The sequence below is a fragment of the Pyrus communis genome, chromosome 3 (assembly GCF_041283825.1).
Source record: "Pyrus communis isolate YQ-2024b chromosome 3, ASM4128382v1, whole genome shotgun sequence".
Taxonomy (NCBI): domain Eukaryota; kingdom Viridiplantae; phylum Streptophyta; class Magnoliopsida; order Rosales; family Rosaceae; genus Pyrus; species Pyrus communis.
Genome location: NC_142567.1, coordinates 20,651,495 through 20,677,010, shown reverse-complemented (window position 1 = coordinate 20,677,010; position 25,516 = coordinate 20,651,495). Strand labels below are relative to the sequence as shown.

Here is a 25,516-nt window from a genome sequence, read left to right as displayed (position 1 = left end):
GGCTTTCGCTCAATATAGGTAATGCATTGACCAAAATTTCCATGTTCTAATAGTCATCTGAAGTTACGTAACATGAGTGTTGTGACCATAGTTGCCGAATACGCTGAAAGAGCTTCTGAATTTCGTATTGATACTGACGAACTGATATGGTGGTAAATTCAGTGGTTTAAGATTATACTTTTCAACCGCTTAGTATTACAATATATTGGTATTCATCTTTATTTGTAAGTAAGAGATCTTAGGTTCGATTCTCGCTAAAGACGATGAACCACTTTATTGCTAGCTCATTGTCAAGCTAAGTCCACCCCATCTCTTCTAGTGTAGATAATATCGTTTGTTAAAAAAAAAAAGAATTATACTTTTCAAAACTCAGCGAAATCAGTGGATTAAATTTAAGGAAAACTAACGAAAAGTCCAAAATTTTTTTAGTTTTAATGAAAAATGACAAATAAAGGTGTATTGAATAGTACTAGAAAAGGTAAAAATATGTTTTTTTTTCTTAAAAGTGAATAGTACCGGGAGTGTTTCGTTAAAACTCCCTTAAAATTTATACTTTTGATTTTCGTTAAAACTCCCTTAAAATTTGTACTTTTGATTTTTTTTGTTTTCGAACTTCAGGAGAAGAGAATGCAGAGCTGCTCTCTGCTGTTCTTGGTTCCAATACAGAAGAAAGGGGCAAAATGAGTTTCTGTCTCTATCTCCCACGTATGCATGGTGAACGCGTCGTGTTTGCCGTGTTCGTGTCATTTTCGTGACATACCCAATATCTTAATGGATTGCGTTGTGTCAAATTAGTCAAAATACACGAGTACTGTGACCAGACCCAAACTCAACTCGGCAAAATTAATGGGTAATATGACCCGACTTGTTAACTGTTAAAAAAAAAATATTTTACTTCAATAAATAATTAAATGAAAAACATCATATTAAATTAGTATTTACATACTGTGTTGTCACTAAATTAGTATTTACATACTCCTTGATAGCAGGTCCACTGAGAGTGGATTGCCCGGCACCCAACACCTAAAACAGGCCGGCCCCTAGCCAAATCACTCCACCCAGCCTAAGCCAGGCAAGAGACCAAGCCAGAATCAACATACCCAACAGCCGGGCCATCTGACGTCAATGGGGCCATCCATATTGTCGATGCCAACGCCAGCTCTTCCCACAACCTTCAACTTCCCGCTGGAGGACTCGAAAACCTTGCGGGTGACCTTGGTACTGCTACACACGATCAATGCGTCACAAAGCGAGATCTTGGTGCAGAGCTCCTCGGGGCTGAGGTTGATTCCGGGTTCTTTGAGTTTCTCTGAGACGAGGACGGTAGGCTTGGCGTCGAGGTTCGCAGCAGACAACACCATGACCAACCACGGAGAAGCCCGGCGACGTAAGGCGGGAGTTACTGAGAAAGTAGAGAGGAAGGGCTTGGAGGTTAGAGAGAGGGCGAGGTTTCAGAAAAATGGGGAGTGGATTTGGGACGACGACAGTGGTGTTATTGTATGTATAGGTGTGTGTGGGTGTAATTTATAATAATATTTTATAAAAATATAAAAAATTAATAATATTTTTTATAAAGTCAGAAATTAAAAATAAAATTATTATTTTATAATAAAAAATAATAATATTTTAATAAAATTGACTAGGCTATTTTTTGTTAAGGGTGAATATGCATTTGACCTATTACTGTTCATTGGGTCTATCACTGTTCACTGAGTGGATTAAATAGGTTGGGTGCTGGAGCATTTTTTTAGGGGTGGACTTGCTCTAAGGTTGCATTTGTTGCACATGACTATTTCAGATTGGAGTAGCTTTAGGGTTTAAGCTAGACTGGCTTAGAATAAACTAAAATGGACCGACTTAGTGAAGTGTTTGGTGCAGTGTCAGAGTAAGCAGGATAAACTCTAATTTTATATCATTTAATCTATAATTATTAATATTTTATTACTATTCTATCTTTTCTTCCTCTTTTCCTCCCTTCTTTGTCCCACTTTCCCTCTTTCTCTCTCTTTTTCATCGCACTCTCTTCCTGCTCAGATTGGACCTATCGATTCCAGTCTTTATCTCTCTCTCCTCCCTCTCTCTTTAGCTTTATGCTATTTGAACGAAACCCTTATGGCTCCATTTTTCTTGACGAGTTCCTGGATGAGGTTAGCACCACAAAAAAACTTCTCACCATTTTTGGACTAGATCTGTGCTTTGCATACTTAAATTTGTCATGGATTTGAAGAAACCTAAACAAGTCGAGACTTCTAGGCCATTTTTTGGCCACCTCCGACCACTTTGGCCTCAATTTAGGTAGAATCATAATCCCCACTCCCAACTTCAATTCGGTATATTATGTGAAAATTGGTTACGAAACGGATCTAAAAGAGAGTCGAATCAGAAAGTTAACAATCGATCTAACAACGTGAATGGTCGGAGATGACGAAGAGTTCATCGTGAGTGGTCGTCAAGCAGGAAGATGACGAGATGGGACGTTCTTAGCTAGTCCCATGGTTTTCAGGGGGTCTCGCTAAGACTAGCAAGCCCCTGATTTAGTTGAGGCGAGTAAGAGTTACTCATTAAATCTAGTCCATGCGAGGAACAAACATGGGATTGGACTAGCCCTTAGTCCAATCCAGTGAACTTTATTGAGGGCAAACACCCCCTAAAGCCCTAAACCCAAAAAATCTAAATGATGATGTAACTATCATCAAAGTGTAACGGATGTGACCATGAGCATTTGACATATTTTTCCATGTTTTTTTTGCACTTATAAATTAATTATTATAAATTATTTCACATTCAACTCCACCTAAAAACATTGTCACAAGGGTTTGGAGGGTTTTAAAAATTCAAACGGCAATGTAACCATCATCAAGGCAGAAAGGATGGGATCACTAGGTTTTGCAAATTATTTCACAATTTTCACACTTCTAAATTATTTATTTTTTTAGTCTAATTTGATTTTTCTTACATAATACCAAAGAAATTTTTAAAATTCATAATAATTAATGTATAAATGTGAAAAATGTGAAAAATAAAATAAAATATACAAACGCTCGTGATTGCATCTTTTATGCTTGGATGCTAGTTAAATCATCATTTGAATTTTTAACACCCTTAAAAAAATTACAAATGTTTGTAATGACAAACTCTACAACTTTCGTGAAGGGGTCAACTCTGAAATTCGACACCATATCCATAACCACAAAATTTAAATTAATCGTCAATTATCGTTTACATTTACTCATTATTCTTCTCACAAGATTTCGTTTCTTTAGATTTTTTTTTATATAAAAGTTTTAGCATATGCAGAAAGATGAATAGTTCGGATCGTTGATATCACGTTCAGATTTTTACGAAATAACATCGATTCATATTTCAGTAAACCCTAAATATCATAACATGATATCAATGATCCAAATTGTTTATCTTTCTGCATCAACTAAAAGATCATCTTTTCAAAAATGAAAATATGAAAAAAATGAAATATTAAAGTTGTAGGGCTTATGGATTATGATGTTGAATTTCGGAGTTAACCGCTTCACAAAAGTTGTAGATCTTATCATTACGTGCGTTTGTATATTTTTGTTCACATTTTCAATCTTATACATTGATTATTATGAATTTTTATTAATTTTGCACTAAAACAAAAAAACTATTGGTTTGAAGGGTTTAAGTCCAAATGACAATGTAACCACTGTCCAAGCATAGAGGGTGCAATCACTAGCGTTTGTATATTTTTTCATGTTTGTACATTAATTATTATGATTTTTTATTTATTTTGAACTCCCCTTAGAAACATCGTTCACGAGGGTTTGGAGGGTTTTAAAAATGCAAACGGCGATGTACCCATCATCAAAGTATAGAGGATGCAATCATGTGTTTACATATTTTTTCACATTTTTTACACTTGTAAATTAATTATCATAAATTTTTTATGTGCTTTGGTATTTTTAGGAAAAATCAAATTATATTAAAAAAATCATAATGAGCAGTCAAAGTTGACACCTGTGACCGTTTACTGTTGAAGGGTTGAAAAATTACCAAACTAACCTTTTTCTTATTGGGTTCAAACGGGTTACCCGCATGTAGACTATTGATGAGTGACCCAATAATGATCCGATTAGTTAACGTGTCGACCCAAAACTTTTTTTTTTCATGTCACGTTAATGGGTGGTTCATGAAATTGCTAGGTCTAATCTCACATGACAAAGTCAGTAACATACATTCTTTTCCTTTTTTTATTTTTATTTTTTTTATTTTAATTGTTGCCCATTTAGGTTGCTCCACCTAGCATTTTGATTAACAAAAGGATGATGTATTTGGAGAGATTTTTCAATGTGATCGGTATACGGAATGATACACTACGTGTCACTATATAAATGGTGAGATATGTGTGCTAAAAAGTTAATAACTTAAAAAATAAAATTTTTCACCACGTATATTAAAACACGTAATGTACTACTTGTGTTTCTGTTATAATGAAAAATGAACAAAATTTTCAGGGTGGCGGGACAGATGACATCTGGTGGTTAAACGAATGAAAAACATACATGCGGTGCTTGAAATTTTCAATTAAACTACATTCTTAAATAATTAAACAGTGTCCCCAAAACCAAAGGGAAAAGAAACTCTCAAATTTCTGTTGCCGTCAATAACATTTCAACGTAAGTATCTCTGGTCCTCGTTGACACACCCCGACCCGGAATGTCCACTAGGACCCCAAATCGAACTGTGTTGACCGACACCTGGAAGGTGACGAAGCCATAAAGTGTGATAGTGTATAAAAAGTGAATAAATTTGAATCTAAAAGTGTCTAAATACCAGAGTGCGTTACGAGTGGGAGTGAACCCATTTCACACGCGATGTCAGAGCATAAGTAAGGTACAGTAGTGTGGGTAAGAATCATACCCTTTAAAGTAGCCACCAATACTAAGATTAGCTATATATCCTCGTCGATACGAACTCAGCAGTTAAAACCTGAAGGGGTACAAAACAGAAAGTGTGAGTAAGCAGTAAAACCAAGCTTCCCAAAACTATTACCTTTCTAACAGTAATAACCCCTCACTGTAATTCCCTTATCGTTTTCTATAGGACAGTACAACATATATACATATATCCAAACCATACTCAGAAATGACCAAAACCACGGTTTGCCATCAACTCCACCATACATTAATAAGTAGGCCAAGTGAACTTAATCAATACAAAATGATATATCAGTCAGAGTCATCTAAAATGACATGTACGACTTATCCATATCTCATTAATCATGGCTAGCATATAAGTCGGAGTCACCTATAGTGACCTGTACAACTTATATATAGGATTTAGAAGACGGAAGTAGTGAGACAGTAGTTCAATATTATCGTGAAAGGTACAATATTGTGCTAACAATGTGGCAATGCCTGCCATTCAATCTGGAAGTGTTTCCAAATCTATTTATTTGCCCATGGAGGTAACTTTCCCTACTCTTTAAGGCCATTTCCAACCGAAAGAGTTAAACATAGTCCCGTCCAGAATTATAGCCCTGCAAAATTATTTTTAAACGAACAGTGTCAGGCCATAATCATATGTCATCTCCAGCCGAAAATGCTAAACATAACTCTCTCAATAATTTATTACTTTTAAGTTTATACTATAAATTTATTAATTAATTTAATTAAACTACCATCGAATGTTTTCAAATCTAATTATTGAATTTGAATCAATTATTGCAATTGAGGACCTGGACAAAAAAAATGGCTAAGGGAGGCTACATTTGGCTAGGCAGATGCTTCCTTGGCTGAATAATGGCCTGATAGACTCCACATAATTATAATCCTCTCTATTGGAGATGGATTTTTAAACGAATCATACAATTTTTTACCTTTTAAACCTTTAACCATTTCAATTAAAAATGACCTAAGCGACTTGTTTGATTGCTTCTATTTTTATTTTAGTTGGTTAATGAACTTATCTTTATTGATGATTGAATTTATGGCAACAGCTAAAATACCATGACAGCGGTCGCTAGTAAAAGGTCCGCATTTCAATGTGCTCATCATGGACAAATGGAGAGGGTGTTTAAAGGTAATTGTGTCTCAATACTTGTGCAACGGTTCATTGAGTCTGTTTAGCCCAATAGAGATTAAATAATGAGTTTCTTCCATCAACAGGAGCAATTTTGTCATTCTAGTTATAAAATTCACTTGGTATGCTTTGACTGACCGTGATGATTTATGGTTCCACTTCTTTAGTCTAGACAACCAAAATACAAAGTAGTGAGGTTAAAGTTTAAACTAAAACTGTATGGTATGTTTTGCGTTTTTTGCCAAACTATCACGTGGCAGAATAATATTTTCAATTTTTTTTTATATCTAAAATATACTCGAATTTTCATTTTCAAATCTGTTCTATTCGGATGGTTATTATTGTTTATTAAGTTTAATGGTTTGAATTGTCGTCTCTACACGTAACAAACCAATTGTCTCTTCTCCCAAAGAAACCTTTGCCCAAACCAAATTCCCTTTACACCCCTTCGAGCATGATCCCATATTAATTCCCCTAATTTCACGGGGGTACGAAAAACAACGGAAGGGCAAAATAGTCAATTAACAGACGCTCTCTGTCCGCTCTTTTTTATTTTTTATTTTTTAGAGTCAATTAACAGACTCTCTTTCCACTTATTTTCCTTTTCCCCTTCCTTTTTCTTTTTCTTTTTCTTTTTCTTTTCCGTTCCTTTTCCTTTTTCTTTTATTTTTGCCTTTCAACCCCCGAAGTCTTCATCAGCAAGTCTAAAGCAATTGCTCCTCCCTTTACCCACCTATTCTCACTCTGCGCACTCCTCCTTTCACTCTCTAAAAACCTCACTTTCTCTCTCTCAAATCCAGAGCGCACAGAGACGCGATGTCTCAACGCCGCCGACGCCGAGGCCGAGGCCGAGGCCGTCATTCCGAACCCTCGTACGGCTCGGACGCCCCGCCGTCTAATTGCGATGGAGGAGACGGAGGCCGTGGTCGGGTACGAAACACCGGTGCTGCACTGTGGTCTCAGTCCGAATCGGGCCCTAGCCATGGATGTCCTGGAGTCGTCGCCGCTCCGACTGCGGCTCAAACTCCCTCGCCGGCACCGTTGGCTCAAACACCGGTTTCTCGCGGACCGGCGCCCGCTCAGTCGTCTTCCATCTGGGCGCAGGCCCCTCTCATCTGTGAGTTGGAGCAGAAACTGATGCTGACCGCCCCGCCACCGTCGTCGTCGAAGCCCGTCGGGCATCTGGCTAGGCCTGGCTACGGGAAGGTCGGCGAGAAGGTCCGAGTCAGGGCCAACCACTTCCTAGTGGAGGTTAGAGCTCGTGATCTCTATCACTACGATGTAAGCCTCCTTCTTCCTTTTTTCTTTTTGCAGTTTTTCCTTTTCGTTCTCATTTTTCTGTGTTTATCTGTTCTTTCTGCATTTTACAGTTTATTTTTGGATTTTTTTTATTAACGAATACATTTCAAATAATTTATTTTTAAATGACATATATCATATTATGAAATGACTATTTAGACGATATCTGAATTTAAAAAATAAAATTATTTTCTGATACATCTTAAATTGTTTTTCATATTTTTTTCTTCAAGCTCTCAAAGTCACTCCTATCATCTATTGTAGGATAAAACTCTAACAATTACCAAACAAGATGAATATAGATGGATATATATATGTGTGTGTGTGTGAAATCGAAAATCCCTAATTGATAGAAACCCACGAAGTTGAGTGAAAACTACCCCTCAAAATGGACAAAAATCTTTGTAGTTAATTGAATAGAGAAACCCTAAAATTTTTAATTCATAGAAACTAATGAAATAATTAAAAATTGAAAAAAAGGATATGAGAAAATTTTCGTTTTGTACTTTGTTCGAGTTTCTTAATAGATGATAAACCATTTGAGAAACCCCTAAACTTGACATATCGCCTAACAATTCCAGGTGAGAGGAAAAACGCAAGATGATAATAACGGAGTTTGGTCAAACTTTTTCTTCATAAATCCTAAACCCTAAACCATTGATTTGAAGATGAAGCACATCCTCTTTACACCTCATAGAAATTTTGATTTGGATTTTAAGTGTAGAGCTTGGGGTATATGTAGAAAGTGTGGGGTGTGAGGATATTGGAAAGTATGTGGTGTGTTTTAAAATAAATTTTAGTAATGTGGAGTGTAGTAAGATCATCTCCAACCGAATGATATCAATCAATCATACATCTGTGGTGGAGTAAATTAACAATGTAAATTTCGTTCGTGGTCCCTAATAGAGTAATTTTCGTGAAAAAAAAATGTTATCAATCATACACCTTTGGTGGAGTAGGTTAACAATCTTGGTCCAAATCAAAATTTTCATTCAAATTCCGTTAAAAAGTTACATGTGTTGTTGACATACAAGGATATAATTGTCTTTACAACTTATCTAGCCCATTGATCCTTTTCTGAAAAATAATGTAAAAGGATTTTTAAAAGATTAAAGTAATTAAAACTGAGAAAAGAAAATTTATTGTACACCCTCCTCCCTCCTTGGCCGCGTTCTCCCTGGACCTCAGTTCCATCGTCACCAACAGGACACCCTGTGTCCCGCCATCGCCTCTGGCACCCACCCCCAATTCTGCTATTACCGCAGGCCAACCCCATTCGTGCAGTGCTATCGAATCAATGGTCAATGTGCCATAAGAACGTGTTCCCCAGACCATTGAGAAGGTGATCAAGAATTGGCTGTATAAAGAACGTGGGATTAATTGATTGCGTAATGGTAAACTGTTCTGTTAATTTGATTTTGTAGGGAAAAATGAGATTATTGTTGTGGGGGAAATGAGAAAGGAAGTTTTGAATTTTGGTGGAGGAGATGGGGAAGAAGCAGGTTTGGATTTAGGGTGGGACGGCGAGGATAGATGGGGGTGGAGGGACGGCGAGGATAGATGGGGGTGGAGGGAGCACTAATGGTTTTCTTTTTCTATTTTGTTATTTGCGTACTTCTTTTGTTTCTAAAATATCCTTTTATCTGGGTTCAAAAAAAAAAAAAAAAAAAATATCCTTTTATCTTTTTTGGTTTTAAAAATCAATTACATGACCATGTGGCAATTTGTCATTGTTTGTGGCAGTCAATAATATCAAGGGACACTTTTGTCCATAGCATGTGACCTGCACGTATAAATTTTTAACTGAAAATTTTGATGTGGATAAGATTGCTAATGGACTCCACCATAGTTTTTTAAAACAAGATAGTATATAAACCTAGAGGGTGGGAGAGAAAGGAGCAATCAATAATATGGTTTAAATTCGTCTTTGACGAAATCGAACCTAACACTTATTTACTTACAAGTGAAAAGAAATACCGTTAAACTGTAGTACTAAGTGACTTGACTCCACCACAGTTGAATGATGGATAACATTTTTAAACGAGGGGCAATTTGAAATTATCTTATTACCATAGAGATCACGAAAAAAAATTTAGCCTTTCGATAATTTGCTTTTGGGTTTTCCTTTTAGTTTTTTAAGTTTACTGTTGTACACTTGAGTCGCACGTGGCATTTTTGGACCCAACAATTCTTTGAGGTTTTTTTTGGTCAAAAAGCATACATGTTATTGAAAGACAACGGGATCAATACCAATTACGATAAACAAGTCCAATAAAATCGAGGATAGCCAAAGCCCATTCAACAAAAAGGTTATCCCCAACCATATTTCGCCAACAAAACCATCACATCGGAAAAGAGTTGCCAGATTTGAACCACCAGCAAATGCCCCATCAAGTAGAACCAAACACTAAAACAAAATGGAAGAACCAAAAACCAAAACCAAAACAAAAGGGAAGGGGATGGGATGGGGGTATGGGGCATCTAAAACACACTCGCTTTGGGCTAAAACCGCAGCAAGCTTGCCCCTAAATTTTCGGCATACTGGTCGGGTGCGAAGTCGTGAAGGGAAGGTATAGATCCGACGATCAAAACAGGTGTGCCACTCCTAGCTTTGAGCAAAGGTAGTGAGTGGGATGGTATGTGAGGAGTAAATGAAGAAGATTGAAGATGATGAGTGGATTTATTATGATCCTCTGCCTTCATCATTATTATTCCTAGCGAGTGTTGGACTTAAATACGTCGACACGAGAAAATTTTCAGGATTCCGAGCTCAAATGCCAGTTGGCATTCCGGACTTATTAAAATTAGACAACTGGATTTTCTCATTTTTCTTAATGAAAACACTCGTTGCCTAGAAAAAGAACTCAAAAAGCTAAAATGTCATTCCAAAACCATTAACACTGAAACTTAGTTATACACTGCCATCTCGAAATTGGAGCGTAGGATTCTGGACAGCACTGCCTACAAAAAATGGGTAAGGCCGACCATCCCCAACCACCACGGGGTTTCTCAACAGTCTGCGTTATGCCATTGAAATTGAAAATTGAAAATTGAAATCGCCACCGATGATATAATCTACTACAAGAAGTACAAGATCAATCACATCTATCGAGGTAGAGTAGCTATTAGTGAGAAGAATTAAGAGCAATTTCATTTCACAAACACATCAATTACTCAACAACAAACAACAATAAATAACCATTGATAATGTTAATGCCCAAAATACCCACAAAACCACTGACTTTGTTCTACATAAAAGCTCATGTTTTCTACTGAGTCGAGAGTAGTCAATTTTGCAAGAGATGTCGTTTAGGATCTCATTGTGGTTCCACCGGCAACTGGGGTTGCTGGAGCATTGTGATTCCAATGACATGTCCTCCACCCCCCACACCACACCCCCCCACCCCCCCCCCCCCCCCCCCCCCCTCCCCTCAGGCGCCAAAGCAGACGATGGACTTGAGAAAATAAAAAATGGACGGAATACCAAGATTATTGACAACAACATACGAATTTAACGGAGTTAAAATATATTGGTTCTGGGCTGACGGTTTCAACTTTCACCTTTTAAGGGTTTGTTTTAATAAGAAAATGGATAAAGATCCAGCTGTCTAATTTTCATAGGTACGGAACACCAACTGGCATTTATGCTCGGCACCCTAAAAAAATTCTTCGTCAGCACACCCTTTCATTAGTCTTGCTTTAATTTCATCAATGGCAGCTATCTCTCTTCGTGCATATATCATAAATAGATCCGTCTTGTAGGGCTCATTCTCAATGTATTTCGACAATCCAACCATTAATCAATAAGGTCTTCTTTTAAAGATATTTATACGAAAAATCATCCAAATCTTAAATTATATAATCGTTCAATTAAAAGATATTCATTTATTTACACTCTATTATGATTGGAACTCGCAATAGTGTAAGATTTCCTTTTTTTTTTCTTTTTTTTTTTTGTAAGAATGATATATAAATGATGAATTAAAATATAGATGATTCGGATGGTTGAAAAAAAATTATGAAATGGTCATCACAAGATGTCCATCAAATAAGCTTTATTTGAGGGATATTAGAATGGGACTCATTACTTACAACCTAGAAACTATTACATAATGGAAGGTAATTTTGCGTTCCCAAAACATTTTTCTGAGTCAAAAGCGATCCATATGCTTTTGTAAAATTTATTCTCTCTATTTAAAGTTGACCTAAATATTTTTCTTAAAAAAGGGTTTTGTAAATTTGATCTAGGAAGGTGTTCATCAAAAGGTTATGTGGTTGTGAGGTGTCTTATGATTTCATTTGGTTGTAGGTGTCGATTACCCCTAAAGTTGCATCGAAAAAGATCAACAAAGATGTCATTAAGCAGCTCGTAAAACTTTACAAGGAGTCCCACCTGGGCAACAGAATCCCAGCTTATGATGGCATGAAAAGTATTTATACAGCAGGGCCCTTACCATTTGCCTCGAAAGAGTTTGTGGTGAAGTTGGCCGAGAGAGAGGGTTCTGCTGTTGCTGCTGGTTCATTTTTGTATGTTTTTGTCCTGTTTAATGTCCTTTTTTTTAATTTTAATATGTTTTGTTTTATTTGTTGCGGTTTTTTAATGGTTTCTTCTTTGTATTTGACTGGCTACAGGAGGGACCGAGAGTTCAAGGTCACTCTCAAGTTGGCTAGCAAACCCGACCTGCATCAGCTGCAACAGTTTCTACGAGGCCAACAACATGAGTCGCCTCAAGACGTACTTCAAGTTCTCAATGTTGTTCTTAGGGCCACAACTTCTGAAAAGTAAAAGTCTATTTGGTAGAAGGGCATAAGATTTATTTTCTCCTTGTATGTGTTGTTTCCTCAGTAATAACTGTTTTGCCTGTTGTAATTTGTATCATAGGTACACTGTTGTTGGGAGGTCATTTTTTGGCGTTGAGCTTGGGCAGAAAGATGATTTTGTTGAGGGTCTGGAATACTGGAGAGGCTCTTACCAGAGTGTAAGGATGACTCAGTTTGGGCTTTCACTCAATATAGGTAATGCATTAACCAAAATTTCCACGTTCTAATAATCATATGAAGTTCAGTAACAAGAGTTTTGTTTCCATAGTTGCTGAATACAGTGACAGAGCATTCGAATTCTGAATTGATACGGACGAATCGATTCGGTGGTAATTTTGGTGGTTTAAGATTGTACTTTTCAAAACTCGGCAAAATCAGAGGATTAAGATCATACTTTTGAAATTTTTTGTTTTGAACTTGGGAGGAGAACGCAGAGCTGCTCTCTGCTGTTCTTAGTTCCATCGAAGAAGAGAGAAAATAAGTTTCTCTCTCCAACTCCCACGTATACCTGGTGATCGTGTCTTGTTTGCCGTGTTCGTGACAGATCCGATATTTTAATAGATCGTGTTGTGTCAAATTAGTCAAATGTACGAGTAATATGACCTGACCCAAACTCGACCCGTTAAAATTAATGGGTAATATGACTTGACCTTTTAATAGATAAATAAAATATATTCTGCTTCAATAAATAATCAAATGAAAAACATCATACTAAGTTAGTATCAACATACCGCGTTGTCACTAAATTAGTTTCTACACACTCTAAACCCTAAGGTACGTTTGTTGCACCAGACTATTTCAGACTGGACTAGCTTTAGGGACAAAGATGGATTGACATAGAATTGACTATGCTAGACCAACTAAGTAAAGCGTCTGGTGCAGTATCAGACTAAGAAGCAGGATAATTAACAAACTTTACATTGTATCATTTAATTCATAATTATTAATATTCTTTCCATCTTTGTCTCTGTTCTCCGTCCCACTCTCTTCCTCCTCAGGTTGGACCTCTCAATTCCATTCTTCTATCTTTTTTTTCCCATCCAACTCCTTTTCGATTCCAGTTTCTGTCTTTCTCTAGCTCTGCACTATTCGAGCGGAACCTCATGGCTCTATTTTTCTTGATGAGTTGTAGGTTTTACGATGAGTTTTTTGGCCAAACCTCATCGAATTGGATGAGGTTAGCACCACCAACAAACTCTTCACCATTCCTAGACCTAGATTCGACCTTTGCATGCTTGAATTTGTCATGGATTTAAAGAAACCCAAATAGGCTGAGACTTCTAGGCTATTTTTTGGCTACCTTCGACCACCTTTTGGCCTCAATTCAGGTAGAATCGTAATTCCCCCACTCCCAGCATCAATTTGGTATATTTCATGTGAAAATTGGTTGGGAAGCGGATCTGAAAGAGAGAGTCGAATCAGAAAGTTAACAATCGATCTAGTAGAATGAGTGGTCGTAGATGACAAGGAGTCGTACTGAGCGGTTGTCAAGCAGAACAAGGATGAGAGAGAAGACGGTCTTAGCTAGTCCCATGGTTTTCGAAGGTCTCGCTAAGACTGGCTAGCCCCTGCTTTAGTTGAGGCGAGAGCGAGTTAGTCTCATTAAATCTAGTCCTTGTAGAGAACAAACACGGGACTTGACAATTTAGTCCCTGCGAGGAACAAACACGGGACTGGACTAGTCTTCTCTAGTTTAATGAACTTTAGTGAGGGCAAACAAACGCCCCTTAAAACCCCAAACCCTAAACCCTAAAGGTGCGTTTGTTACACCGGACTATCTCGGACTGGACTAGCTTCAGGGACTAAGTTGGACTGGCTTAGACTAGACTAAACTGGATTGACTTGGTGAAGTGTTTGGTGCAGTATCGGACTAAGAAGCAGGATTATTAACAAACTCTCAAATTATATTATTTAATTGATATCTATTAATATTTTATTATTAATTCTATTTTTATTACCTTTGTTTCTAACTTTCTAGAACTTCCTATATCTTTCTCAAAATCTCAATCCTCTTTGCCTACATCAACCATGCTTTACAAAGCTCTCCAATTCAGACACACAAATTGTTTTTCCTTCATCAACCATGCTTTCATGGAATTCCCATTTGCAGATAATCACATTTCAAAATTTCCAATTCCTACTAATTGCGATTCCATTTTCTCTTTCGATTTCTCTATTAATTTTCTCACCAACCAAACACCTTTCAAAATTCCCAATTCCTACTAACTGCTCACCTTCTTTGTTGCACAGATTCAGATCACGGTTTGTTGAATTCTCGTGATGGAACGCGATTGGTAGGGGAAAATCAGCGTAAGTAGGTGTTTGGTAAGGGTGAAAATTGAGGCGTTTGTGAGGTTAAGAGAGCGATGTGCGTGTGGTTTGAGATAGCAAAAGATCTGTCTTTGTCGTGTTCGGGTCAACCCAGATGGCGGAAGACCCCAAATTGGTGCTAGATTTACGGGACGATGGAGATCGGCGAGAGTTGTCTCTGCTTTGGTCACTGGAGAAAGGTGCTGCAGCTTTTACTCATGCACAAAGGAGAATGACTGGGTTTGCTACTTGCAGACAAGGGAGAGGGGACTAGCAATCCCATTGTTTTTGGGGGGGTCTTGCTAAGACCTCCTGGTGAAGGACTTAGTCGATGCAAGTCCTCCTTTGTCCCATTAAACTTAGTCCTGCCTATAAGAAACACATGCTAACACTAATATCTAATCCAGTTTAGTTCAGGGAAATTTAACGAGGCCAAACAAACATGCCCTAAAAGTCTAAACGACGATGTAACCATCGTCAAAAGTGTAGAGGATTCGATCAAGAGCGTTGACAATTATTTTTTCACATTTTCCGCATTATAAATTAATTATTATAAATTATTACACATTTTCAACTCCACCTAAAAACACTGTTTACGAGGGTTTTAAAAATTCAAATGACAATGTACCCATCGTCAAAGGGGAAAGGATGCGGTCATGAGCGTGTGCAAATTGTTTCACATTTTTCACACTTGTAAACTAATTATTATGAATTTTTAATGTAATTTGATTTTTTTCATACCAAAGAAAATTAGAAAATGTAAAAATTAATGAATAGTGTTTGGATTTTTAACACCCTTCAAACCTCATGAATAGTGTTTTTTGTTTGAGTGCAAAATTAATGTAGAAGTGTGAAAATGTAAAAAAATAATATATATATATATAAACGCTCGTACTAACAAGCTCTACAACTTTTGTGGAGGGTCAATTCAAAATTTGACACCATAATGCATAAACACAAAATTTGTATTTTATTGTTGATTATCGTTTACGTTTACTCATTGTTCTTTTGATCAGATTTTCTTTTTTTCAGATTTTTTATTTTGTTTTTAAAACATAATGTTTTAGCATGCAGAAAGATAAACGGTTCGGATCATTGATATCTCGTTCAAAATTTTATAGTTGGTGAAAATATTGATTGGAGTTTATGAAGTGTTAAGAAACTATATAGCATCAACTCATATATCAGTTAACCGGAAATATCATAGCATGATATGAATGATCCAAACCGTTCATCTGTGCTGTGAAATAAAACTGCTTCTGCTGTGCTGTGAAATAAAGCAGCAGAGTGTTTGGTAAACTTTTTTGTAAAAGTGCTTTTGTAAAAAAAAAAAACAATATTATAGTGTTTGATAAACTTTTATGTAAAACATATGTGAAAAAAAGCTGGTTTTTCAAAGCTGGGTTTTGCAGCTTCTTGTTTTTGGTTTTTTTTCACCCAAAACTGTAAAAAAAAGCTGAAGCTGAATGTTTACCAAACACAAAAAAGCTCCCAGTTTTTTTTTCTACCAGTTTTTTTCAGAATCACCTCAGTACCAAATCAGACCTTCAACGAATGAAAAGCATACATGTGATGCTTGCATTTTTCAATTAAATTACATTCTTAAATTATTAAACGGTGTCCCCAAAACCAAAGAGAAAAGAAACTCCGTCAAATTTCTGTCGCCGTCAATAACATTTCAACGAAATTATCTTTGATCCTCGTCCTTCGTTCCGATGACCTTCCTTGCCCTCCTTTGGAGAAACCAATCTAGTACTGCATTTTATGAACAATTACTCCAGGTTTTAGTTTCTTTGTGTTGTACAGTTGTTTTGGCTGTGTTCTTTGGGCCATTTGGTTTTCAAAGAAATATATTTAATCCAAAGTAAAGAAATTAGAGAAGGTTTCTACCGGATTTCAATGAGTGTTGAAAATTGTTTAACTCCGTTGAGAAATTTGATGAAATCAGTGCCAATCCACTGCGATGCATTTCTTCTCAAGCATAGATCATTCAATACTCCTTATAAAAGTCCAGAAGAAAAAAAATTAAAACCCCAGAAATACACATAAAAGAATAACAAATCACAAAGAACCTATTGTCAACTGAGAAATTAACGATGGAGGAGTAGGCCATTGCACATGGCAAGCAATCTGGATGACTTTATTCCAAACAAAGCTCTAAAAGACACTAGGTGCTAGTTAGGTGGCAACTTGGGGCCTAGGAGGACTATTTGGATTTAAGTAAACTTATTATATATCGTATAAATAAGTACTTGTTTATACTTAAAAAAATATATAATTGCATCGGGATAAAAAAAATTGAAAAATAGAATGACATATAGATTAAAAAGTATTAGAACATATTATAAACATGGGGAATCAAAATATAATGAGTATTCATCCAAGTATTCAACAAGTCTCTTACAATTTATTTAAAAAAAAACAAAATGAAAGTTATTTATCTTCTGTATAATTGAGTGTTGCGACCTAAGAGCAGTTCCACCCCTAAAGACTTTGCGCCAGCACCCAGCGCATTTATCCACACAAGTGAACAGTAATATACTCCAGTGAACAGTAATAGGCCAAAGCATCTCCACCTCTAAAAAAATAGCCTAGTCAATTTATTAAAATATTATTATTTTTAATTTCTGACTTTATAAAAAAATAAAATAATAATAATATTATTAAAATATTTTTATTTTCCCATCTTCCACACTTCTCTTCCCTTCCATTCCTGCACGCCATCCACCCAGCACAGATAATCCATTCCCACCGCCACCTCCAAACCTCCTCTGACGCCGTTGCCCTCCTGTCCTTCAAATCCCAAGCCGACCTGAACAACAAGCTCCTCTACACCTCCTGTCCTTCAACGCCGTCGCTTCGTCCTCCTGCATCTCCACACCTCCGATGCCGTCGCTTCGTCCTCCCATCCTTCTCCCTCCGTGGCTCCTTCCCTCCCGACACCCTCTCCCGCCTCGACCAGCTCTGCTCCTCACCTCCACAACAACGCCCTCTCTGGCGCAACAAAAATAAGAAGGTTGACATCATATGCCCTCCGACACCACGCTGACGTCAGATGGACCGGTCCCAAGGTCTATCAATTTTGGGCTGGCCTGGAGACTAGCTTGGGCTGGGTGCCAGGCAATGGAACGGGCTGGAGTGGATTGGTTGAGTGCCAGCCTTGTTTTTTGGCTGAGTGCCGGCCTAACCACCTCCTAGTGGAATTGCTCTAAGTGGGTGTGTAGGCAGATTTAGGCGGACACTTAAGCAAGTCTAGACACCTTTTCTTAATTTTCAAACGCAAAGGGATTAATTGGGGGTGGCGGCACTAGTAGGGGTTTTTTAGAACAGTGATTTCAAAACTAGATAAGAGCAATTTTTTGGATGCCTTTTCTCCTCTTTTAGACTACAAAGTTGAAGAGTTTGACGGAGTTTATCTTTTCCAGTTTTTGGAGCCCACTGTTATAGATTTTTAAGACTGCAATTTAATTAAAACAGGAAAAGCTGCGTGTTTGTCTTTCATTCATTGGAACACCAACTGTCATCTGTACCCAGAACCCTGAAAATTTGCTTGTTGGTGTGGCGCTCGGCTGCCTTCCATGTGACCCACTCACTATGATTGCTTACAATAAATAATAAATAATAACTATAACATATAATTGTAAAATGTATAGTTATAAATATTTTTACAATCAAACCAATTTTCATTGTTTAACGAATGTAGAACAAACCAAATTAAATATCGTAATGTCTCTGTCTATCTCTGGCGAAGAGTGTTATAGGTTATTAGCAAATTCCATACCTGAACCGAACTGCAAACTCAAACTGTTCTCTGTATCTGGCAACTGTGGTTGTGACTAACTTTTTTTTATTCATATATTTGCAGATGTCACTGCCAAAGCATTTTATGAACCTATTCTTGTAACTGAGTTTGTGAAAAAACTTTTGAACTACAGAGAACTGTCAAGGCCTTTGCCTGATTGTGATCGTTTGAAGGTATTCTCCATTTATGTTTCGATTTGTTTCATGCAGTTTTGTTAGGCTACTCATCTAAAAGTAAAGCTATATGAATAAAATACATCGAAAGTACGAGTTATATATACTAGTTATAGGTTATATTTATGTAGATTTGCTAGTATTTATACTCATTCGATTTTGAAGCTGCGTAGCATGTAATCATTTGCTTTTATTTTGAATTGACTTGTTCCTTTTGGATTCACTTCCTTTGGATCGGGTGTAGATGTCCACACGACTAAGTTATTCAGAGTTCTATGCATTTACTTATGTTTGTCCACAAATGGTTACTTAAAAATATTTGTCTTGAACAAAACTGATTGGCATTCTGTTACTTTTAGGTGAAAAAGGCCTTAAAGGGGGTCCATGTAGCACTTTCTTATCGTGAGAATATATCTTATAGAATCACTGGGGTCTCAGTGGAACCGCTGAGCAAATTAACGTGAGTCTTGTAATCTTTACATTTACGCTTATGTCTTGTTTATATGTATATAGATTGTTGTGGTACTTGATTCGCTTGAAATGTAGAACTGGAATTTCATGCTCATTATCTTATTTTCGATTGAACTATTTTGATTGAATTTGCAATATCATACATCATAAAGGGTAAATATGGAAATAAAATCAAATTGAGTTACGACGGTGTTCAATGGTAATAGAACATTCATAACTTATTATCCATCTGCGTTTTAGGTTCACTCTAGACGATAAAACTAGAACTTCAGTAGTACAGTATTATCGCGAGAGGTACAATATTGTGCTATGGAATGTGGCAACGCCTGCGCTTCAATCTGGGAGTGATTCAAAACCTGTTTATTTGCCTATGGAGGTTCCTTTCTTGACTTCTTAACCATTTTATTTCCTAGCATGTTTCTGTTTTAAGTACGGCAGTAGCTTGAGGAGATAATTTACTTATTTACCTTTTTGGCAGCTTTGTTCCATTGTTGCTGGGCAGAGGTACACGAAGCTGAATGAGAGACAAGTAACAGCTCTTCTGAGATTAACTTGTCAACGCCCTGGAGACAGGGAGCTAAGTGTATACCAGGTCTGGATGTGATTTCATCTTTCAATCAATGGAACTCTTTTTCTAATCCAGATGGCTTTCATCTTGTTTCCGCATCTGTGCAGATGGTTAAATACAATGGTTACAATAAGGATGAGCTTATCCAGCGGGAATTTGGAATGAAAATAAAAGAAGATATGGCTTTAGTTAATGCTCGTGTTCTGCCGCCGCCTTCGGTAATTATTTATTTCCAAACTCGTTTGAATAGTGCAAGTGTTTTTTTATTCATCTTGTTTTCTTTGCTGGTGTTTGAATTGATGACAACAGCTGAAATACCATGACACTGGCCGTGAGAAGTCTGAAAATCCACGAATGGGACATTGGAATATGATCAACAAGGTATGGTATTGGTTTTTCATTTGTTTAGATGGATGTGTGTGTATGTTGAATTCCATTGCATAAATTTGAAATCTTTGATGTGTTTTGAGGGTAGTTACACAAGATTTTTGCAATGTAAGAGTCTTTGCGGCCAGCAACTTCACGTGTTCATATTTATTATGGATTTGTAAACATTTTAAAATACTGTCTTTTACTGCTTTTGTGATATGTGATGCAGCACCAAAATTAAAACATTGTTCTTGTTAGAAATTTGATTTCTGATTATTTTTAATTTATTCTGGTTCTGTAGAAAATGGTTAACGGTGGTCGAGTAGATTTCTGGGCATGTGTCAATTTCTCCCGATTGGACCCAAGTTTTAACTTCCGATTTTGTGATGATTTGGTCAATATGTGCAACAGCAAGGGAGTGGTACGACTCCCTTTCTTAACTTTCTCCTCTTTGTGCATTGAATTGTTTTTGTTCTTTTCCTAACCAAATTGTTCATCTTCCTAGCATTTCCATCCGCAACCTTTAATTCCTCATCAATCAGCTCATCCTGGGCAAATAGAGAGGGTGCTCAGAGATATCCATAAGATGTCTAGGAAGAAACTTGAAGAAAGTGGACTTAAGGGAAAGCCTCTTCAGTTGTTAATTATCATTTTGCCTGATGTCACTCCATCATATGGTGAGTAGCAATCTAAGAACATTTTATTTCAAGAAAATCATGTTTAAAATCTGACATATTAAATGCTTTCAGGTATGATAAAACGAATCTGTGAAACTGAGTTAGGAATTGTATCTCAGTGCTGTCGGCCTAGGGCAGCATCAAAGCTCAGAAAACAATACCTAGAAAATTTGTCACTCAAGATAAATGTGAAGGTTCGTTTTTTTGTATTGTCCGTCGCATTACTTTTTGCGTTTGTTCTTTATGTATTGCCTCTCACATTACTTACTGTCTTCTATTAGCATTGAAATATTGATACAACATTTAAAACTTTTGTAGGTTGGTGGAAGGAACACTGTTCTAACAGACGCCATTCAAAGAAGGATTCCTCTGGTTAGCGACATTCCCACAATCATCTTTGGTGCGGATGTTACGCATCCGCGACCTGGGGTGGACAGCAGTCCGTCAATTGCAGCTGTAAGTTTCGGTCTCCTATTTTGATTTCATTTTAATTAAAAATGCATAATGTGCTAGCCTGTTAATTTATACTTTCAGGTGGTGGCGTCCATGGATTGGCCAGAGGTCACTATGTACCGAGGAATTGTTTCTGCACAGGCTCACCGTAAAGAAATAATCCAAGATCTTTATAGTATTAAACAGGACCCTAGCAGAGGTCTGGTTGCTGGAGGAATGATCAGGTAATTGGGTCAACATGCACCTTCTTTTGTTGTTGTTTCTAATTTTTTTTTATAAATAATAGTAGTGAGTGTATTTTCTTAACATGATTATTTTCATTATGCTAGGGAGCATTTAATAGCATTTCGACAAGCAACTGGCCTAAAACCAGAGAGAATTATCTACTTCAGGTAATAATTGTTTGTTCTGTGGTAAATGAAAATTACACAACACTCCGCTAATATTTGCTTTGATGTTTGTTTGAAAGAGATGGAGTTTGTGAAGGGCAATTTAGTCAAGTTCTGCTGTATGAAATGGATTCTATAAGAAAGGTATGCTGACTACTTGAATTCTAGAATTATTTTATAAGACAAGCGACTTTATCTAATGTGTGTTACTATATTTTCAGGCTTGTCAATCGCTTCAGGAGGGATATCTACCACCGGTTACTTTTGTTGTGGTGCAAAAAAGGCATCATACTCGCCTGTTCCCTACTGATCATCGGAAGACTGATCAGAGTGGCAATATTCAACCAGGTTACAAATTTAGATGCATTGAGATATATTAATTTGATTCTTTTCCGTTTTGCGCATTAAACTCTCTCTTTATGTTGTCTAGGCACTGTCATTGACACCCAGATTTGTCATCCGACGGAGTTTGACTTCTATCTCAACAGTCATGCTGGCATTCAGGTACTATTTGTGTTGTGGATTTATATGTGCCAATTCCCTTTTTTGCGGTAGTTTCAGTGCCCTCTTCTGAGGATGTATATGTTATATTCACTGCTAAATATGATGCCATTTTCTGTTGTGCTAAAGTTTGGATTGTTATCTTCTGTTCGCATAGGGAACTAGCAGGCCTGCACATTACCATGTCTTATTTGATGAGAACAAATTCTCCCCTGATGCCTTGCAAATGCTAACGAACAACCTATGCTATACGTAAGCAGGCAATAATTTCAGTTCTTTCTCTGGCTTTTGCATTTGTACGATGCCAATTCGAAGATAACATTTTGTTTGCTAACTTTCTAATTGTTTGGCATGTGAATTTTCAGGTATGCAAGGTGCACTCGCTCAGTTTCCATTGGTATGTAATTGAGTTGGATTTGTATATATGTTTTCGGAAATTATGCTTTTTCCTGGTTGCACCACTGATGTTTCTGTTTTTTCATGCAGTTCCTCCTGCATACTATGCTCGTTTGGCTGCCTCTCGTGGACAATACTACATTGAGGGTGAGTATTCTGATGGAGATTCTAGTACCGGATCTACGGCTGGGGGTGCCGAGGGTGCTGATGGTGTGAGGTTCCGTGCCCTTTCAGAGATCAAGGAAAATGTGAAGGAAGTCATGTTCTACTGCTGAATCAGGCTTGAGGTCTGTTTTGTCACTGGTGGTGTTTAGTTTCTAGTAGTCGTGTTTTGTCAAGGTCCATTTTGTCGCTGGTGCCGGTTAGTTTCTAGCAATCGTGTTTTGTCGAGGTTGTATGAACTAAAGTTGTACAAGACTCTAATCTTATTCGTGATGGTAGTTTTGTGTCCTATGGAGGGCTTATGAAACTAGTTTTGTGTCCTGTGGAGGCTTATGAAACTAGTTTTGTAGGTTGGTCTGTAACCCTTGCGTTCGGGCTAGATCCGTCCTTTGCACAAATCCCCTAGGTTTTGCATGTCAGGCAAGGTTTGTAGCTTGGTGTACTATAATAGAAGTTTGTTATTAGTTTGAGTGGTGCCTTTGTAAGGCCTTTGTTAGGCCTTGAGGCTCACAATCAAAGCTAATACGAGTCTGAGCGTGCTATTGTTATCTTTGTATAACAGATTGTCTTGTTAGTTATGTAAATAGGTCAATTACTTGCACCACAAGTTATTTCGACTTTTTAGTTCGATCGGATTGTTCACAGATGTCCTTTACTTGCCTTGTAAACAAGGACTTTTATCTTATAAATGTGTATGTCCAAGTAAGGGGAGTTCAAGGCCCTTCAAGTTATTTCTATAGTTACCAGTTTAAGTTTACAACAAAGAAGCCAGATTAATGAACTTTGACAAGATTAACCAAAGATGAGACTTGAACAAAAGTGCTTGAAAATAGCATGGGATGTAATGAAAATGCATAAATAACAGATCTACTTTATTTAAGTGCAAATAAAGGAGATTCGGGCAAGATTACAACCTTATTGGGCAAGGTTCATCCTTTTGCAACCACTTCTCCTTGTATTTTACAGAGGTTGAAGATTTGGAAAATGAAATATAAGCTAGGCTCACTAATGGGATTCAATACTACAACACAAAGGAAGATAGCAGAGCTTCTAAAACTGACAAAAGATAACTTGATATGGCGGTCCTACAAAGGTGAATGCTGAACAAACTAAAGCTTTATGATATAGAGTTGTTGGAATGCAGAGTTGAATGTAGTTGTTTGATTGGTTGAGAGAGAGTTATGCTTGCTTTCTTTACTACTTTTATAGACTTCTTAGACCGAATGCCAAGTCATATCCCACATAAAAAATCTAGTTGTTTGTTGTTTGGTCTTCTTACTAGTGGGAAGAGAATGGTCTTTCAAGTATTGGATGATGAATGTCCTCTAATCCTCTCTCTCGGGCTCTTCAATCATCATATCCAAGCTGAATTCTCTTTCAAAGATAGAGAAAAAACTTCTCCTTTGAATCTCTATTCTCATCTCAGGTACTTCTTCTTCAACTTGTGCTCCAAAAGCTGTCTGCACCCTTTTATTGGCAATTAAGTTTGCTTCTCTGGGAATATGGCTAATTACTACTTCATTACCCTAATATCCCAATAATTAAGTAGGTGTTAGGTAATATCCTACCATTGTGATGTGTCTACACTTGTACTCTTCATTTAATTGATTAATTATCAGCTCAGAATCACCATATATTTTACTTCAGCTAGCCCCACCTCCATTAGGATTTCTAAGCCAATGATCAATGCTTCATACTCGGCTCTGTTAATGGTAGTGTCCTTATAATCTAACAGAAATGAGTAGCAATGTTGGACTCCCTTAGAGTTAATGATGACAACTCCAGCTCCTGCAGCATGTTGTGTGCATAATCCATCTAAATACAACCTCCAATGAGTGATCCATAAGCTGGCTATCCTTTTTATTTCTTGTTGTATCCATACTCATCCTTGCCTGACTAAGCTTGGTTGGGCAGGATCCAAAGGGTAGCCACCTTCAAGGTTCTAGGGATATTGATTAGCTTCTCTTCGGGCTTTTGGTGCTCAGCTAAGAAGTTTGCAATTGCTTGCCCCTTTACTGCCCTCTGGGGTACATATTGGAAATTGACTCTAGCAATGCTAGAATTCACTTCCCAATTCTTCCAGTTAGCATTGGCTTGCACATTATATACTTAATCACATCAATCTTGGCGATTATACGGATATGGCAAGGCAACATGTAGTGTCTCAATTTGCTGGCAGTGAAATATAATGCTAAGCATAATTTCTCAATCGGGGTATATCTTGTCTCCACCTCGGTAACAATCTTATTGAGGTAGTATACTGCTTGTTCCTTTCCCCCTTCATTATTCTGAGCCAACAAACTTCCTATTGATCTTTCAGAGGCTGAGATATAGAGCTTTAAAGGCTTTCACCTTTAGAAAGGAATAAGCACTAGAGGAAGGGCTAAATAAATGTTCACTTTATCAAAAGCCTCTTGATGTTAGGGGCCCCATTCAAACTTGTCTTGATTTTTTAATCTCAACAAATGAGTCAAATGCTGGATTTTGCCCGCAAAATTAGCAATGAATCTTCTTAAAAAGTTAATCTTCCCCAGCAACCTTTGCAATTGCACTTTCCTAGTGGGTGCAGGTAACTCCATTATGCTTCTAGCCTTGTTCTTGTCCACTTCCACACCTTTCTAATGGACCAGGAATCCCAGAAAGTTGCCCGATCTCACTCCAAAGGCACATTTCCTAGGATTCATCTTCAGCTTGTTAGCTCTCATTCTTAGCAGGGCCTACTTAAGGTCTTCCAAGTGTTGCTCTTCAATTTTAGACTTCACCATGATGTCATCAATGTACACCTCTATACTATGCCCAATCAAATCATGGAAAATAGCATTTATCGCCCTTTGATAGGTAGCACGGGCATTTTTTTAGCCCGAAGGGCATAACAACATATTCATAAGCTTTTATATGTCATGGGCATCTGAATGTTGTCTTATGTATATCATCTTTAGCCATTTTTATTTGATTATATCCAGCATTACCATCCATAAAGGATAATACTTTGTGTTTTGCAATTGCATCAATGGATAGGTCAGCCATAGGCATATGGCAATCATCTTTGGGAATTGTTTCATTAATAT

General features: G+C 37.2%; 1 protein-coding gene across 2 annotated transcripts; it reads left to right on the top strand.

Moving 5' to 3' along the window:
* Positions 1-6,728: 6,728 nt before the first annotated feature.
* LOC137716140 (protein argonaute 5-like) lies at positions 6,729-23,094 on the top strand. Of its 2 annotated transcripts, none has more exons than XM_088691247.1 (22): positions 6,729-7,338; positions 11,666-11,883; positions 11,989-12,138; positions 12,239-12,372; positions 18,353-18,462; positions 18,822-18,922; positions 19,174-19,309; positions 19,412-19,525; positions 19,609-19,719; positions 19,811-19,882; positions 20,172-20,291; positions 20,376-20,547; positions 20,620-20,741; positions 20,866-21,003; positions 21,082-21,224; positions 21,330-21,392; positions 21,470-21,533; positions 21,611-21,737; positions 21,820-21,893; positions 22,048-22,142; positions 22,256-22,287; positions 22,377-23,094. In XM_088691247.1, exons 1-22 carry the CDS (start codon positions 6,874-6,876, stop codon positions 22,559-22,561), a joined length of 2,946 nt encoding a protein of 981 aa, XP_088547373.1. In that variant the 5' UTR covers positions 6,729-6,873; the 3' UTR covers positions 22,562-23,094. The 2 variants fall into 2 exon arrangements, with proteins under 2 accessions (XP_088547373.1, XP_088547374.1); XM_088691248.1 differs by having other exon boundaries at positions 22,048-22,150.
* The last annotated feature ends 2,422 nt before the right edge of the window (positions 23,095-25,516 follow it).

Excerpts from the sequence above, each read along its gene's own strand:
- LOC137716140 (XM_088691247.1), top strand. The coding sequence starts at position 6,874 with ATGTCTCAACGCCGCCGACGCCGAGGCCGAGGCCGAGGCCGTCATTCC. Across the intron at positions 11,884-11,988 it reads GTTGCTGCTGGTTCATTTTT|GAGGGACCGAGAGTTCAAGG; the intron begins GTATGTTTTTGT and ends GACTGGCTACAG. Across the intron at positions 21,534-21,610 it reads AAATGGATTCTATAAGAAAG|GCTTGTCAATCGCTTCAGGA; the intron begins GTATGCTGACTA and ends CTATATTTTCAG.